The 18,358-nt window shown below is 42.8% G+C and overlaps 3 protein-coding genes across 7 annotated transcripts in view; 1 reads left to right on the forward strand and 2 right to left on the reverse strand.

Annotated features, from left to right (window-relative positions):
• Nucleotides 1-117: 117 nt before the first annotated feature.
• LOC111075001 (glutamate [NMDA] receptor subunit 1) lies at nucleotides 118-15,486 on the reverse strand. 2 transcript variants are annotated; one of them, XM_022368051.2, is made up of 15 exons: nucleotides 15,369-15,486; nucleotides 7,921-8,210; nucleotides 7,724-7,846; nucleotides 6,150-6,374; nucleotides 5,853-6,055; nucleotides 4,447-4,612; nucleotides 4,269-4,374; nucleotides 4,036-4,196; nucleotides 3,754-3,970; nucleotides 3,500-3,695; nucleotides 3,217-3,429; nucleotides 2,550-2,978; nucleotides 1,868-2,040; nucleotides 1,549-1,805; nucleotides 118-1,490 (listed from the first exon to the last, which is right to left on the reverse strand). In XM_022368051.2, exons 2-15 carry the CDS (start codon nucleotides 8,116-8,118, stop codon nucleotides 1,158-1,160), a joined length of 3,000 nt encoding a protein of 999 aa, XP_022223743.2. In that variant the 5' UTR covers nucleotides 8,119-8,210; nucleotides 15,369-15,486; the 3' UTR covers nucleotides 118-1,157. The 2 variants fall into 2 exon arrangements, with proteins under 2 accessions (XP_022223743.2, XP_022223737.2); XM_022368045.2 differs by having other exon boundaries at nucleotides 15,457-15,473.
• Nucleotides 5,043-5,736, reverse strand: LOC111075014. Of its 3 annotated transcripts, none has more exons than XM_022368082.2 (2): nucleotides 5,419-5,736; nucleotides 5,043-5,364 (listed from the first exon to the last, which is right to left on the reverse strand). In XM_022368082.2, the coding sequence occupies exons 1-2, from the start codon at nucleotides 5,674-5,676 to the stop codon at nucleotides 5,158-5,160; spliced, it is 465 nt and encodes a 154-aa protein (XP_022223774.2). In that variant the 5' UTR covers nucleotides 5,677-5,736; the 3' UTR covers nucleotides 5,043-5,157. The 3 variants fall into 3 exon arrangements, with proteins under 3 accessions (XP_022223774.2, XP_022223757.2, XP_022223765.2); XM_022368065.2 differs by having other exon boundaries at nucleotides 5,412-5,734; XM_022368073.2 differs by having other exon boundaries at nucleotides 5,043-5,352; nucleotides 5,412-5,732.
• Nucleotides 9,313-18,358, forward strand: part of LOC111074979 (inositol 1,4,5-trisphosphate receptor) — a 25,315-nt gene continuing 16,269 nt past the window's right edge. For both annotated transcript variants that reach the window (XM_022368026.2, XM_041595149.1), the window contains exon 1: nucleotides 9,313-9,499. The gene's annotated coding sequence lies outside the window, so the exon portion shown is untranslated. The remainder of the gene's footprint in view (nucleotides 9,500-18,358) is intronic.

Consider the following 18,358-nt stretch of genomic DNA (forward strand, 5'->3'; position numbering starts at 1 on the left):
TGGATAGGAATTCATTTTGAAATGGGAAATATAGGAACCCATTCGATCACACTGTTTTAATTTTATGTTTTTAATTTTTTATTTTTATTTTTTTGTTGGGTGGCATAAACTGTTTACACATTCAAAACATTTAAAATTCATATTTCGCTACTAAATTGTATTTGGTTTGTCGAATTTCCCCATTTGGAATGCTCCACAATTATGCTGTTAACTTCACACTGAATCTTACCTATATAATATATAATAATACTATTTATATATATATAATATGTATACATATAATTTTTTCTGTTTAAATTTCATTTAAGCTTCATCGAGTTTGGTTTTTGTTGTTTAATTAGTTGCTAATCTTAGGCCATCGCTTATTCAAGTTTTTCTCCCAAAAGATTCTTGTGATTAATGAGAATGTTTTTCGTCGGTAAGAGTTGTAGATAGTATACATATCTGAGCCTGGACAATTGTCCAGCATCAGCTAAAGGTAAATTTAAGTTGTACGGGCAATCGGAGCTTTCGTTTTAGGCAAAAGTATGGCCATACATATTTCGAGTTTAGTTTAGGGTTTAAGTATAGTTTGGTATACACCTTGTAACAGTGGGTGGGTTCTGTGATGTAATTAGATTTGAACCAATTCCTTGGTAGAAAGTATTATTAGAATAAGGATAGGTCGAAGTTTTCTTACGGAAAAGCGATTGAAAAAAGCTAAAGCGGGGGTAATAGTAAGATGTAACATTAAGCACATTGAAAGCGATCCGATTCCGATCCAAAGGGAGTTCCAATTCATCCCTCTTCCCTGCTATATCTCTCTCTATCTCTCTCTGTTAATAAATCCATCGAAAACTACACAAACTTAACTGCAATCAAATAAATGCTGACCTATTAAACTATCCAATAATTTCTGTAAATACATATAGACTCTGATATAACAGATTATTGCAGGAGGCACAGGGCGCAGGACCCAGACCGATCAAATGCATGGTAAAAATTATTATTGTAAAACTTTGCCAGGTCCGGTCCCGGTCCCGGCCACATCCCATACATACATACATCGATAACAAACAATTTCCTGACTCTCCATGAACCCCATTTGAGCAATGATACACTCGTACGAGTAAACGTATTTCTACTATCTTCTAAATGCGTTGGCAAAAAATGTTAACCTAAACGACCAAATGCGACACATCGCTGGTGTATCCGGGCGAGTAGCGCGGTGGCAAGAGATTCTGCTGGGGCCGTGTCCGTCCGAGCATCACCGGCGTGGCACCCATCACTTTTGGCGACTGTCCTGGCTTTCCCAGCTCGTACGGGCGTCGTGTTCGCAGCACATCAGCCGCATCGCCAGGCCAGGCACGCTCCGGTCCCAAACGCTGCCCCAAGCGGGGATAGCGCCTCTTGTCCACCGCCAGACTGATGGTACCCGGTGGATGGTTGGAGTTGAGGCCCACATTGTACTGTCGCTGCATGGCCAGTGAGGCGCGTATGGTCTTTCGCTTCTGTGAAGGATTTTGGAGGGTGAAATGGCCATCAAAATCTATCCCCAAGGTCGCATACCTCTATGGTTCCACGCCATTTGTCGGCAGCATGTCGGGCTATATCCAAACGCTTCTGCTTTTTCACTTGATGCTTTTTATAGATCACCTCAATGATGATTAGACCCACGCCTCCAGCAATCCCCACACCCACCAGAATGAACACCCCAGCCATGTTCTTCAGACCCAACGTATTAGGGGTCTTCTCAAAGAGTTCACAATTCTGCTGAACATGTCCATGGAAGATCCACTGCTTGTCCAGCTTCTCCATGAAGCCACCTGAAAGAGGAGAAGGGTTATCAATCTGTCGATTAGGAGAGTACTTCCATTCCAGCACTTACTCTCATGGAACTCTAGGATAGCTAGGGTCACAGCATCTGTCCAGGGTGAACCCTTTTGCAGGCCTACGCCATAGCCACTGCGCCCGAAGAGCTCTCCAGCGGTCACCAGTTCGCAATCCTTAGACGCCTCGTACTCTAGTCGCGATGAATCCCAGATAAAGGCCATTAGCTTGCTGTGATTATAGATTATAGATCGTATGTTAGTCATATATTATTAGCCATTCATTAAGAGGGGGATGGTACAGCAAGTACGATCAAAAAACATGAAAAAGTTAAGGTATTGTATTTAAGTGGTTTAGGGGTTTAAGGGTTTACGGGGACGTTTAAGTACGGGGCGGCGGGCAAGAACAATACGAACACGATACCATTAACGAATACAATATTTACTAGAGAGAAACAGAGAGAAAGAGAGAGAGAGAGAGACAGCGACAGAGAGAGACAGAGAGAGAGAGAGAGAGAGAGAAATAGACAGTGGTAATAGGTGTATTAAAGATCTATGTTTTGAAGAGTGAGAAGAGTACTTGTGGTTGGTTTTTAGTTTGGGTATTACGAGTACGAGTACGAGTACGATTACGATTACGAGTAGTAGATGTAGTAGATCTTGTTCCTCAAACATGCGACTATTGAGCTATCTATTGATTTCAGCTACGAAAATGGACGAGGCCTGTGGCGCCCACGTTACCCCTTCTTCACATCCTGAATGGCCTGCTCGGCGGTGGCATAGTTGTTCGCCTCCATCGTGCGATACATGTTGGATAGCTCGACCTGTCGCCGGAAATACATATCCACCGATGAGCCCTTGACGGTGGCACAGGTCAGGTTCTCCATGGTGTTCCTCAAGCGGGCATCGTTGATGCCGCTCAGCTTCGTCTTGGGCCGCTCCAGCACGAGGAAAGCAGCCAAGTTTGCAGTATACGAGGCCACAATGATCATGGCGAAGCCGGCCCAGACCATGCCTAGCACTCGGGCAGAGAAGCTGCGCGGTGTTCCCTCACCGATGCCACTATTGAGGAGGACGCCCCACGCGAACCAGACCGCGGAGCTGAGATTTAGGGCCTTCTCCTCGTTGCTTTCCGAGTGCGAGAGCTTGAAGCGTCCAAACGGTGAGAATCTGAGTGTAGAAATCATAGAGTTAATCGAATCCACAAGCGGCGAGAGTCCAAATGGTCCAGGGAATGGGTGAATGGAATAGCCGCCAGGATCGCTGCGATTCAACCGTCCAATGAAACGATCATTTGTGATTTATGGTTATCTACTATGGCTGTATGGCTATGTATGTGTACGATATCTCTGAAAGTGATTTGGGTTTGCGGGAAATGGGCTTCGGCGGGGGAGGGGTGGATACTCACCTGTCCAGCAGATACAGGACGAGCGCCACAACATGAACCGACACCATTACCAAGATCCATAGCGTGTTACTAAATGGCTGCAGGAAAGACACGAGAGTACTCGATCGTGACGGTTTCTTTTCGAGTATTGTAATGCCTTGGTATTTGAATGGTTTCGAGAATTCAATGTACTCGGCACGCTCCGGATTGATGGTTAATGGTGCAACGATCATGCTAAACGAAGTGAAAGTCGGAGAGTTCCCGATTAGTGCGGATTTCATTTCATTTCCTCCATTCAACTTACTCGGCACGTTCATTGACCAGCTCCCCCATCAGGCCCGTCCACTCCTTGCGCAGTGTCATCGCACCCGTGTTGTTCCGAAGGAGGTAGTGCCCGAATTGTCCATCGGGTGAGAGGGCTAGATCGTAGGTGAAGTTAATCCGCTTGGATAGTTCGATGAGGAGATCGATGCAGTACCCACGACAGCAGTATTCATTGGCTGTAAGCAATACGCAGTTTAGGAAATGGTCGTTGAATAATCCCGGTCTGATTCTTACCCGTGGAATCTGTGGCATTAAACAGCGGACAGGGCCGCTCGTCTGTCTCGCACCGGAACTCGTCATCCCCCATGCGCCTCACATACACAAACGGCTTCTCCTCGATGGTCAGCACTTTCAGATGAGTGGGTATCATAATGCCCTCCGGCTTGCGGTTCTGTTTGCCAGGCCAAATGATTTCGCTGTCATTGATATTCATCCGCATTTTGGCACGCATCTACAGGGAAAGGGATTCATTGTCATGGGGAATACTTTAAGCTGGAGAATCTATGCAGAACCTACACTATCATAGCTGAATTTGCCAACAACATGCTTCTTCTGATGCTCCCGTATGTTGATCACATCGTAGCCCGCATAGATGCGATCCCCATTGTCATCGAAGGCCACCTGTCCCGTCTCCCCCGTAATGTTGCGGCTCTTCAGGTACTGGAACAGACGCTTCCCTGCAAAAGTTTAAGGGGCCATTGGCATTAGGAAACGCCCCAATTAGGAAAGATCACAATGCAATTACTCACCTGACTCCCAGTTGACGGCCGAATCGCCGCAGTCCTTGGGCGCCTCTGCAATGGTCTCGTTGGATATCATCTCCTTGATGGCGGAGGCCAGGACATAAACGCTGTCCTGTCAGATGGAAATCACATCATGCATAATGGAGGCTGGCTCGAATCAGTGGCGCGACTCACTCGCACTTACCCTAATGTGTCCCTTGTCGCTGTGGGCATGCTCCAGCTGGAGGCCCAGCACTCCGTCCGGCGTATTGTTGGCGAACAGCGCCTGCTCCGTCACAATCCACACATGCCCCTCCCCGGTCATGTTGTACTCGCCGGCATCTCGGAAGATGACTTGGGCATCCTCAGTACTAGACAGAGACAGAATAAACCAGTGCATACATAACCAGAGCGCTTATGATAATTTTCTGAATGCCAAATGGCATGTGCGCGCTGTGGGAGAATCTCTCTAAATGGCAGGAACTCCCCAGAATTTCGGCAACATTTTTCAGGCGTTGTGTGTAAGATTTTGGACAAACAAATGCGATGAAAGCAGGATAGGGAGAGAGCTATAAAAGCCCAAAAGTAGTCGCTTTATAGAGCGGGAAAGTGTAAAAACATGCGAGGAGTATACATACAGGATTATCCAGTCACTATGAGAGTTTCAACCCCAATAGAAGATGGCCCTAACTATACTTGGAACATGGAATTGTTGTACATCTTTAAGTGCAAATACAATTTTTGTTTGCGCTCATTTATTCTGATTCTTGTTCAGCTCCAAGTCAATTGTTCTAATCAGGGCTTCAGAGTAGAGTGTGTTTTGACTGCCTGTTTTTGAGTTCTTCTTCCGGCAAGAGGCTGAGTCATCGTTAGGCGGAAATCAGATAGCGTTTTGAAACGCTATAGAAGGATATGCCTAGGGCAATGAGACAGGTACCGTCGCACAGCTCTCCAGGGCATTTGTTGCAGGGACAGCGATGATATTCCTCCTTTCTAACAGGCTGCGGCTCGGGCACACACCAATTGCACTGCACAAAGAGGTGATGTGTCGTGAACTTGATCTGCTGACAGCCAAGCTCCTTGGACCAAGTGCAACAGAAATAGTGATCCTCTGTAACGAGGTCTGAGGGATCTTTAGGATCTCTAGGAATTGAAGCATCTATTTCATACCTCTTACATTCATGCCGAATGGAATGCAGTCGTCAAGATTGCTGCTACTATGTCCATGTTCCAAAGGGTTATAGGCGCCCAAACCGTCGGCACTGCTGCTGTTATAGTCGGGGGGCAGGCCCCTGCAACTGCGTCCAAATTCACTGATTTTACAATTTTTATTTTCCGCCGAACAGTCGTTGCAATAAATGTTTTTTTCTACGTCATAAGTGGCTGCGATTGCCAAGCAAAGGGCGTATACTAGGTAGTAGAAAATTATTGACATTTTGTGGATTGAACTTGATAATGTTTAATGTCAAGTATTTAACAATCTGAAGGAGCAACCAAGTGCAACTATGTTTCTGGGTTTTTTTGTTTATGTTTTAAGCCTTTGCTTTTCTCTCCAACTATTCTGTTTGGTCCCATTCTGCATTTCTTCCAATTCAATTATATAGTACTCACCTGGCATACATCAAATACACCCTCGACTGGGCCGTCTTCATATCTATAAGATGCTCTGTAAAACTCTCCAGCTTCGGCTCGAATTCTACAATCAATTCGACATTGGCGCGAACATCGACATCATCATAGTAGGTCTGTGATGTGGTCTGGAAACGCCCCAATATGGCCCGTCCATCCGTGTCGGAGCTGTGTATTATGATTACCTGTCGCCGCCAATGGAGCAGACAACTCAATGAGTCAATAAGTCATACATATTTTTGGCATAGGAATGGAATACCGGCGGAAGCGCGACATTACCTTTGTATATGCAAAGTGACTCAACATCTCCAGCCAGACGTCCGCCTGGTGGTAGTACGGCGGCACGGTCCTAAGGAACGAGACGTGGATGTTCTTGTCGGAGAAGGCCGCATCCCGTGAGGATATGCCAATGACGGGAATTGAATAGAATCCGCTCGTGTAACTTACAGCCGCCGGCGACAAATCACCAGAGGTTTGCTCATGCGAAACGACTACGGCATACACCTGGGGGAAAACACGAGGTGGAAAATCAAATCAGTGGAAATGAGCAATGCCAAGGGAAATGGCAAGAGAAAAGTGTGACGAAGGGAGTGAGCCCAGGCGGAGGCAGAGCCAAACAGGCGGAAGTGTAAATGGCGCCGAGAGGACGTTCAATTGGCTTCGCAAAAAATATGCCCAGAAAAGGTACGTACGGTGCGGAACACAACCATAAGAGGGGATGGAAATAGATCCCTTATAATAATTCAGATTGATACAGCGGATTGATTCTATTAGTGGCCTGCATTTAAGTTGTATCAATTAATACAAGACTTTTTTGTACTTCACAGTCTGATAGTTTTGAGCCACACTGTAAGGCTGTAAGGCACCCCCCACAGGAGTCAATGGCGGTTGATTTGTTTCCTTCGCCTGGTAATGAAAGGTTCAAAATGATGATAAATTCACTGTGGCATTAATGATGACAAATGCCCGCTCCCAAAAACAGGCAGCGAATTGATTTAGACCTGGCCTAGTGGGTGTTGGTGGTTATGCTCTCGGACCCAGGCCCATTCCCACAGCGACAGTTCCTGATAAATGTGCGTCGATATGTGATTGATGAATGTGGAGCATGATCCTAGTAGTTGGACCAAAGACTCTATAACACACTCTATGTTATAGAGTCTTTGGTTGGACCAACGCTCCCCGCCCAAAAACATGCCATGAGCGGAAGTTTGACTGCAAAAGTGTCTTAGCAGTGGGTGCAATGCACTTGGCTTGGTAAATCCCTTCGTCTTTATGAATATTTCGTGTTTTTTGTGAGTTTTGAATGACGGCGCTGATTAATTCCCTGCTAACCAGTTTGGCGCTGAAAAGTGCTTTTGGATGCTTGGCGAATGCATGCGAGTACTTCAATTGGTCGCAAATTTCTCAAAGACAGTGTGGCGAAAAAGTGCATGGTCGGTGTCAGAATTTTAAATTTAAAACAATGTCATGCTGGTAGAGCTGCCGGATCAGCGAAAAAAGATCATGGCCGATCATAAAAGCTCAGGGAGAGTAGCCAGAACGACCAAAACATCTCACCGCGGAGTTTAACGACCAAAATTCAGTTTTAAAAGCAATATACTGCTGTCATCGCAGAAGATTGCCCATTTATAACATCACAGAGGCAAGCGAGGCACGAGCCAGTCAAAGGATGGAATCCCAAAGATATTCACAAGCGAATTACCGTTTGTCATCAGTCCATTTCCGTACCATTTCCTGTTGAATTATTAAAATGATGCTAACCAAAGGCACTCACTGGTGGGACATCCTTGTGAAGTGGGTTGGGGCACAAACGGAAGGGGAAACATAATTGCATTCTGCATCGCATGGCTTACCTGACTCTCGATGAGCTTGGCGCACACATTGAACACCGTCTTGATGGGATTCTTGTCCATGCGGATGGTCTTGTCGTAGTAGGTGACCTTGCGCGGCACATACTGCTGATCGAAGTTGAGATGCTGCAGGAGGGGGCAGAGGGGAAGTATTACAATGGGCAATCTAGTTAGCCTGGCTAACAGGCCTAAATGCTTACCGAAATGGTGGTGTGGAAGTGGGCCTCGCTCTCGGAATTGCTCAATACGCCGCCAATGTTGTATGTCGAGGGATTATCGGATGCTGTGTGCCTTTGGGCGCAGACAATCGGTAGCAGGAGTCCCACAACAATGGCAGGCGCGAACAAAAGGCAGCGATAAACAAAACAAGTGGTGGTAGGGGAAGCAAAGGCAGCCATATTGTTGGGCACTAAAGTTTTCTGAGGGTGGGAAATGTGGCTTTTGTGTGTGATGTGATTCAATTGTTTCCCATCCAAACGTTGAGCATTTTCTGTAACGGCAAGACATTTTTGAATTTAATTTAAAATTAAACGAATTAAATATGGAAACACTGATTGCGATCACTGCGCAGCCTGGTCGACGAAAAACTATCATAAAAGCTCTGTCTCGGCAGCCAGATCGCTTAAAAAATATAATTTTAGACGTACTGGCAGCACTGTGCACGATCATATGGTGAGAGCTTTCTGGCCACACTTGTTGCTTTTGGACGTATTTGAATTTGTTTCGTTTCGCTTTTTTCTTTCGTATCGTCGGACGTGTTTCGGTCGCGCTGCCGCTGTGACGTCGTTGCTGTTTTCCGCCTTATCTACGCATACGCTGGCAAAACGGGGCGCAACAACAAAATCAGTTCGGTTCGTGCGCTGGAAAATTACATTTTCATACGGTTTAAGCAGCTAATTTATGTTTCAAATAATGGCCAATTCGTTGGCCCGCAGGCGGTGGGCGTGAGCCGTGCCCCACAAATTGGAAATGTGCAGTGAAAAAGTGAGAAAAATTGCAATTTCGGAAACGTATGAAAAATTGCCCATCGTTTTGTTTGCTTTGCCTTGCTCCGCTGCTGCTTGTTGGCTGGTGAAGTGTTGCGCGGGGGGGCGGGAAAGGGAAACCCAATTGTTGACGTTGTTGTCAGCTCTTTTTCGCTTTTTTGCCTCTCCTTCTTTTCCTTTAACCGGAATTGTTTGTCGCGTGTTTTTTTCGACGTTTTGTGTCTTTCTTATTGACAACCGTACCTCTCTCTTTCTCACTCTGTACCCACTTTTTGTAGCCGCTCTTTAACCCGCGCTCTTCTCACGCTCACCAAGCAGCATTGTTATTGTTATTATATGCGGTTTTTTATACCCTTTCAAATGAGGGTAATGTGATTTGACGTGTCAAACAGAAAAACTTGGCTTTCGTAAAGAAAATCATATAAAATCTTAACACGCTGTTGTCTTATGTGTTTCTTCAAGGTTCCGTCAATAGCAATCAAAATTGGAAGACTAAATCAAAGACCTCTCACAGAAACAAATGCACTAAGAGGGTATCAATTGATTCGGTATCCGCAGCCCTATTGCCATTTGCTTGATTTATTATTCTTCTTCTTTTTTGTGGTTAAGTGCGCGCACTCAAGGTGAAAATATATTAAAGTTCTTTCAAGTGCTTGAATCAAATAAATATTCAAATCAAATTCGACTTACGAGCTGTATGCCATTTCGTCTATGGCTGGATGAATCAGTGGCTGAGCAAACCAGAAGCAGTTTTTGTTTTGTTTTTGATCTCCCTTGGAATACAGTGCGAATTGTAAGTACAGCCCTTTGATTATAAAGAATACGTTTAAAACCAGTTTGAACCTGTTGCGCTTTTGCGCACTGGTCTTACAGGTTTTCCCAAAGGGCTAGCCCCTGATTAAAGTAGGTCATCATCCATTCCATCCAGGCAATAAGCGCTTTTTCATATCAAGCTAATTATGTATATACTCGTAGATAACTATTATCTGGCCGACAGTCACGCCCATTTCAGGCTTTCGGTGGTACCGTTGAGTAACGGAAAAGAAATCAAAGCCTGCACAAAACCTTTCTACGAATAACTGACTCGCTCTCTCCCTCTCTCAATAAATTGCTCTGAACAGAAGAAACAACTACCAAACGGAATACCTTGCCCGCTTTTCAACCCAAAACCCCCTGGTCTGCCTCCTTTTTCCTCCCACTGAATCAATTACAATGCAGAGAGCACCTTGCACTCTTACTCTCTCCCCCCGCCGGCACTTATCTTGAATGAGAAGAGCGGTGGGGGTGGAGAAGTGAGGTGAGGTAAGGAGGCAGACGCGTGTTTAATTAAGCGCCACATTGTTGACTGCCTGGGCAAAGAGAGTGGCGAGGGAGACAGTGAGAGAGCAGCAGTGCTTTCTTGCCTGCAGTCAACTGAGAGTTCTGTTGAGTGGCTGCTGGGTGCAGGTGCAGAGAGGGAGGGGAACTATTTTGCTGCTGCTTCTCCTTCTGCTGCACGCGATGAAATCAATTTAATTGCTTGACATAAAAATTGCTTTTCCTCTCAGCATTTTTGCACAAATTTCCTGCAATCATACACGAACGCGCACAAGTATTTATTAATGCATCGACAGCTAATACGACCCCACAATCACTTATACAGAGACAGAGACACAGACACGTAATGAGAGTCAATTAAACTCTCAGTGGGAATCAATGATTGGATCTGTAGAGAGTGCTCACATTTGTATTTATGTATGCAGCATTCTTCTTATTCAAGTTGCATATATGTATATATTTATATAATTTATATATTTATATTTGCCCACTGTTTAGTTGCCAAATATTTTATGACAATCTCTTACTTTCGGCATGCTTTGAAATAAAAACAAATCAAAAAATGAATAAATTGTAAGCGTCCTCTCTCTCTCTCTCTCTGGCAACACCCCACCTTATTTTAATGCACCTTGATCATGTGCATAATTTGCAGCTGAACGGAGCGCCAGAGTTTAAGGTTGGGTAGCGCCGGCAATTAACATGAATAGACAAATTCGCCGATGTTCCGAAAACCGCTAAGCCATTCAAAGCAACCCGAAAGCAGTGGTTTTTCAGAAACCACCCAAATCTCTTAAAGAATCTTCTGTTAAAAGCTAGTCGAAGGAAATTATTGGTGTCCCGCAAACGTTTAGCGCCCTCAAAGGCAACCAGAAAACAGAACCCCCTCAATTGTGGGTTCTCTTTAAATCTACCGAAAGAGATCTCCGGTTTATTTGCAAAGCCTTTTGATTGAATGAAAAATGTATTAAATTAAATATTTAGAACCAAAAAGAAGTATAAGTTTAACAAAAAGATTTTAAGAACACTCACAATTCTGCTGACTGTTTGCAACAACAGCCGAACCCTAAACCGCATTCCCTGGAGATTTCTGGAACACATTGAGTTGTGTAAACGACATTTTCATGCTATAAATAAAATATGCCCACATCATAGAGACACATTCGTACACTCTCTGCTCTCCTATCCCCCCCTCTGCCCTTTTTGAAAGTACTCCGAGCACACTTCATTGCAATTAACACGAGTGTGTGTTGTGTGTGAGTGTGTCTATGTGTGTGTGTGTGGAGGTCATGTGGTTATCAATGGAGCAGACATGAATGTTGAAAAAATGTGTTCTCCGTTGCTTTTGCTTATTTTTGTTTGTGTTTGAGTGCTTTTGCCCCAGGTGAACCTCTCTTGAGCGCTTCAATAGAGACCTTTTCAAAAGCCAGACAAGGGCCAGACTTGAGAAAAAGAGCTGCATTACATAGTAAGGGTGTTGGGGACTACATATAATTACTAGAGTACCTGCTTTAATTGCTTTATGGCGGTTAATTATTAAGAATAATTACGTTGGAGTGGAAACCCTTTGGTTTAATGATTAGACAATTGTTTTAAATCTACCTAAAACGAAGTAGTTTTCACTTTACTATTCGCACTCATTTTATCAGTGTTCATCCGCTCACCTCTGCACCAGCCGTACTCATTTCTTATTAATCCCTATAAATAGTTGATTTGACTTTCAGCAGCTTCTATTACATAGAATCTCATGGCTTATGGCCCCCGGGGAACTCTCAAGTTCAACAGACTCTCCAACAGAGTAAACTCAATTTTCATCTACAAAGCTCCAGTTACTCTTCTTTTCCATTGTTAGAACTCTTACATTTATACATATATATACATATGTATATATACATATGTAGTATATATAATGCTTAATTAGAAAAATAGCAATCGAATGAGTATTAAATATTTTCTAACAAATGAGCAAGCACGAAGTTTTTCAAAATAATACAAATTTTGTATATACATTTTTTTGCATAAATTCATAGGGCCCTCAATGAATTATGGATTCTATTAAAAAAATGTTTAATGTGGTTATGCAATTTCTTGTTCATTAATTAATCTTAGTTTTTACCTCTAAGCTAGAAAAGATATCTCTATATCAACAGCTGAGTCAATTTCACTTTGTTTGTTCTGTATTTATTTACTTAACCGTATGACAGTTTATTATACTGTTCATATACCAGGTATCTCATGAAATAAGTTAAGATTAACTCTAGTTTTCAAATGGTAGAATATTGTTAATGAAAGACTTGATTCCACCAATAAGCATACAAGAAATCGACTCAAAGTATATTTTTCTAATTAAACTATAACCGAGAAATCTCTCTAGACCCTATCGTACACGTGTATTTCCCATATCTATAGTTTAGTATAGGCAAATTGAAGAAAATACAGAAGAAAATCTCTCAAATGCTTTCTTTTTCGCTTGCTCTTTCGCTCTTTCCCAGTGTGGCTTAGCTTAAGAATATATTTGCTTAGATGGATTTTTTGTAGGTGTGAAGTATTCACAACAGTAGAAATAGTTGTCTGACATATAGTTTTTCCTAAATATTCCTAAATAATTTTCATTAGGGTATTCCCAGAGCAGACTGACGTTATATAAAAGTTTTGTTTTACTATTTAACATAGAGTACGAAGTATGTACGTGCCATGGCTAACATTTCACTTAATTTTCATTGTGGCTTTTGGGGCTATCGGGGATTTAGGGGGCGCGGAAATGTACTGCAGTTTCCGAGCTTGATTGCATGTGGCAGGAGGAGAGCCCACAGAAACTGACTGCCACTGGCCACGCAGCCACCCAAAGCGAGTGACGATATGTGGATGTTGATGTGGCGGTGGCCTCAGTGTAATTTGAACTGACAGTTGGACAACACAACAATGGAAGCGAATCTCATGCTCGACATCGGCGGCTTGCATTTGATGAAAAGCTTTATTGAAATATTTGCGGTTTTCGATTTTCTATTTGTCATTTTGTCTAGTTTTCCATTGACATAATAGATAAAGATACTTTTTAATGAAGGTCCAGCAGGTGCGAGGGCAAATTGTTTGACTTTATTCATTGTCCATCGAATTACAAATTTAATTTCAATGTTTCTGTGAAGGCATATCGGATCAGATGATGTTTAAATGCAGGATGTCGACCTGGGTCGTCCTTTGGCCAATTTAAAGATAATTTCATTTGTGAAAAATATATATATGGGAATTGTTTTCCCTCTTTCAGTGCCAAACAACTCCCCAAAGAGTCATCGTCTTCGTTGTCGTCTGGCAGCAGACAAAAGCTTCAATCAAGAAAGCCCCCAGCCAGAAGAACTTTTTGAACTTTGTCTGGGAGTCCGGAGTCCGTCCTGCATCCACGCCCTGTTGCTTTAACCTTTTATCCCTTTTTCTTGCCCCAATTCATTGTGCTCTTTGTGTGCCCCGTTTCGTGGCTTAGAAGGGGAAAGTCATCTAAGCCAATAACCAAGTCCAGGATGTCCGTCCAACAGCCCAGGACTTTCGCTAAAGTGTTCGCAATTCCATTTGATATTTTTTGTGTATTTTACAGCCATACTCGTATTTTCGTAGGCAATTTTCCCAAAGAATTTTTCACACACGAATAGCCAAAACATATGTATGTACATGCGTACAATAGGGAGCCAGAGCCCTATTCCGCTTCACTGCATCCCAGCCAATCCCCATCCCTTATCGAATCCTGAGGACAAGACCTTCGAGCTAGGGCCCCATTTTTCGGAGCCCTCACTCTGTGCATGATTTCAAGCATTGCACCATTGATGGTCTCCTCTTTTCTCTTATTTCTCTTCATTGTTGGGGATAAGTGCTTTATGGCCAGAGCCATTCGGTTCGATAGGCTTGAGCAACTATTTGGGTTTCAATGAACAAATAAAGAATATATTTGAGAGAAATGTTTGCTCTCTCTTTTACTGGAGATAAAGGGAAAACTATAGAGGAGAAGAGAGAAAATGAAACAGTTTAAGAAATGGTTAAGCGAATTATTATATTTTTTTTTTGCATTCGTGAAACTGAGCATAGATCCTTGTAGTCTCAATTCGGCATTATGCATACAACATGTATTTTGTGTTCGCATTCTCGTAAAATTAAATATCATAGCAATGGGAGCAGTTGGGAGCTATGACGAAATGCATATGCTCAAAAAAGCTAACCATTTAGGGACCTTCTATTTTATAAACATAAAAACTATATATTTATGTTTGAAACTTTGTTTTTCGTATCATTTATAAACAGGCATATGGAGAGGTTTATAGTAAACAGATAAAATCTTTATATTTCTAGGAACATATTTCTTGTTTTTTTTTATTCAGTTTCAACAGTTCAATAGTTTTCCATAGAAGTATGTATGTTTTATGTTTATAATTTTCTTGCGAAAATGCCGTTCTTTTGTCAATCATAATCATTGTTTGATGATGTATTATCCGATAACCAGGAGCTATTAAACAATACCATTAATCTCGGATCATTATGGGCCAATGGATACTTCGTTGAAAAATTTAAATTTCGATGTTTTTTTTGATGGGGGTAAAAGATTTTATCGAAGGTAGGTGCCAGGACCCACAAGTACAGCATGTAGATGATGAAGCACACAATGAGGATGATAACACCAATGATGACGACCCAAATAATACATTGGGCGGTCATTGAGGGATCCATTATGAAGGGTATAAATACCAGAATACCAGGCAGCAGCCACGCCTTTTAATGAAAAGAAGAGTCACTGAAGAAGTCACTATTTTCAGTCACTGTACCACATCAAGATGGCAGCATATCCACAGCCATTATGGAATCTATATCCTTATCCTTCTGCTGTTTTCATTCTTGACTTCACTTTTTGTACGATTTTCACGATGGGGTATGGACAGGCGCCTGTAATCAAGTTATTGGCTGGAGGGGCAGCAGCAGCAGCAGCAGAGGCGAGTGGGCGGGAGTGGCAGCAGGCAGGGCTTTAAGTTATGCAAACACTTTTGTGTGCCACTCCTACGGGATGCTTTGCTTTCTCTATTCTTTTTGCGCACACACACACACAAACACATAGACAAAGCGAGAGAGAGAGAGAGAGACACACGCAGAGAACTTTCAACACACACGCACAAGGATGCCAGGCTCCATATTGTATCCTTGCTTCAGTCGAAATTTGTTGTATTTGAAACCTTAATTTTTTTTCTATATTTTATATTTTTCTATTAAACAACTTTGGAAAAGCCTTTACGCTTCACACAAATCTCACACACAGAAAACATGATACGTTTCTCTCTTCGAATGATGCTGCTGCTGTTGGCTGCCATACGCACCGTGTGGCGTGTGGCAAGGCAAGGCTTCCGTTCGACAGACTCCGCCTCGAGTACTCGAGGATTGTGTTCCTTAAACCGAGATTCTTACTTTTCGATGGGCACAAGTTGGCGCTTTGCGCCTCGCTCTACAACTGAAAATCCTTTTGAACTTTCACTGCCACTCTCCATAAGCTTTCATGCTTTAAGCTCCTTTGGAAGCTTATTGAAAGTTAAGCTACGCCTGCGCCTGGCGCATGTAAACAAATTGTCCGTCCAATCTCCATCTCTTTTGTTGTGCTTTACTCTTTGCTGTTTTCCTTCGCCTCTTCAGCTGCTTGAACACGTGTTTGGAACAGCTGTTTCTGCTGCTGCCTCTGCCACTGCCACTGCCTCTGTTTGCGTTTGCAGCGACGTTGACGGTGCCACTTGTAGCTCTTTCGCTGCGGTTCCCACGCATGTGATACGCTCCACTTATCGCCCCGGCCACGCCACCGCGAGAGCTTTCCGTTTAGTTGCCTGGCTGATTTTCATGATTTTCCCGGCTGCATGTAAAGTGTATTCTGTGCTCTGTGCTCCGATACGAGTACTCGTACTCGTACGATACGATAGTTAAACCATTTAACCAACCATTTAATTGATTGCCTTTTGAGCACTCCATGATTAGCATTTCAATCTAATTTGACAGCCCGATAGCAGCTAACAGCGGGGGAGTCATGCGATTTTATTTAAATTAACTATATAACTGAATTTTAGTCGCAGGTTAAACGATGTCAAATGTTTAATAATGATTTAATAATAAAATTAATAATAATTAAATATATTAATTAAAATTGAGTTCATTCGTATTTTTATACGAATAAATCACCTTTACGAATTAAAAAAGTTGTTTAATTATGATTTTCCATATTTCATCCAACTTTTAATCTTTGGTTCAAGTTTTACTTGAAGTTTTTTTTTAAATGCTGGAAATAAAATATATATTTATTCTGGTTCAAAATTATATTCCACTGTCGATGTAGTAGTGTCGGTGCACCCCAACTGCTCCCATCTCTACCACAGTCACCACGGCCACATTGATTCTCGACTCGAGTTTCGTTGATAAGGTGTTCATTTCGTTGTGGTTCTTGTTGAACGGCTCCCAAATTAAAAAAGCCCGCACTAGCAAATATTTCAACTTCTGGTCTATAATTATCTGGATTTATCTACGCTTTTCCTACTTTTTTAATACCTGAAACAACGTTGGAATAATAACATGTTCTGATGACAAAAAGAACTAACAGATAGCACTAATTTATCTTATGTATGTACATATGTATGTACGTACATATGTGTGTCTTAAATGAGTTATCCACAAGTACAGAAGGCCAAAAACCCTTTTAAGTCACGACCCTGAGCCAGCGACAAATGCAATAGCATTAAGCTCAGTGTACAAAAACTAAACTCAAACCCAAACCCAAACCCAAACCAGAGCCCAACTCGAGTCTTTGTCAACCCATGAGAGAACCCAAGAAACAAAAGGAAATATAACTACATGTATTTGTACGTATGATGTGAATCAAATTTGCACAAGAAGCAACAGGGGGCAAATGTCATTGGGTTGAATCAGTCACTCAGGCGAAGGAACAGAGCAGAAGTTCAACTAGTTTCTCAACTGCCAGCAAAAACTACTACCAGCAGCAGCAGCAGCGATAACAAGGCTAATTCCAAGCGTTGATGCGTAGACTCAGCTCAGAGATTGGAGAATCGAGAGAGTGGATGGAGAAGCAAAGACAGGCAGGCACAGGCCACAGCAGACAGCTCCATGAATGAAAGGAAAAGTGCTTTTGATTTCCGAGTCCACTCAAAATTGGAGCAGAGAGCAGCATAATTTGGCGGTGGGTGTGGAAGCTCTGCAAAAGCTTAATGCCTGAGCTTTCTGGCGCACCATAGAGAACTTTTTCCAGCATTTTCATTTAACTGCTAGACGTTTATAGGTCGGTATTTCATCGGTACGCGTCGGTTCGTGTCCCTGGCGGCTGTGTTTCCCCAAAAAATAAGAAAAATCACCACTTCGAAGTGCTGTTGTTGCCCACAGCAAAAAAATAGGAATTTCCCAAAGCAATTATTCATTGAAGATTGTTATTTATTATAAAAATCGCGCGAGCCCCGAACAAGTGGAATGCTATTTTGTGTTTACATGAAATTTGTAAGTTGAAAATGTACACCTGGAAAAAAAGAAACAGGGAGATTTTCTACGGGGGGAAAAGCCTTCGTGTGGCGGCGGCCTCATCTTCAGCTTCCGCCACCCACAAAATAAAAAAAAAGCGGAAAAATATCTGAAATACCGAGTCATAGATACATTCGTGTGTGTTTGTGTGTGTGTATCTATATCTATATTATCTACCGCCCTCCCCATGCCTAATCTTGCTGTGGGCAGAAATCTCTGGATTATTGTGATTTTAATTGACGCGCCGCTTGTTAACAAAATTTATATTCAAAATAAATCCTATTTTAATTGCCAGCAAAAGCAAGAGGAAGGGCAGAAGGAGGGAGCTGTTGTGATAACAAAATAATTGCCATGCTGTTAAAACAGATTTCAATCCGCCTTTCGGGAAAACGCAGTGAAAATTGCGAAGACACACACAAAAAAAAATAATTGATATGCTGCTCAGGGAAAAGTGATGGCATGAAAGAAAAAGCTGAGATGTGGGTGGCGATTTGGAGCTGTGGCACAGCTGTCTCGGCTGCTGCCGCCGTGCTTCCTGCCTTCAATCATCTCCTTCTGCGACTGCTACCTTACAACTCCACCCACTGCTGTAAGCCGGATTTGGGCGAGTTCCTTAAGGCACCACGACCCTCACAAAGTGGCCGCCCAATTCTAAGGAGAGAATAAATTTATGAATTTTTCATTTCCCTCACTCACGACATTGGTATTCCAGTAAAGGAAGTAGAACTACGAGAGGTTTATGCTAATAACACGAGTATTAATACCCTAGGAGAAGGAGGGTATACACCCTTTCAGAGGATGTTGG

The sequence above is a fragment of the Drosophila obscura genome, unplaced genomic scaffold (genome assembly GCF_018151105.1).
Source record: "Drosophila obscura isolate BZ-5 IFL unplaced genomic scaffold, ASM1815110v1 contig_4, whole genome shotgun sequence".
NCBI lineage: Eukaryota > Metazoa > Arthropoda > Insecta > Diptera > Drosophilidae > Drosophila > Drosophila obscura.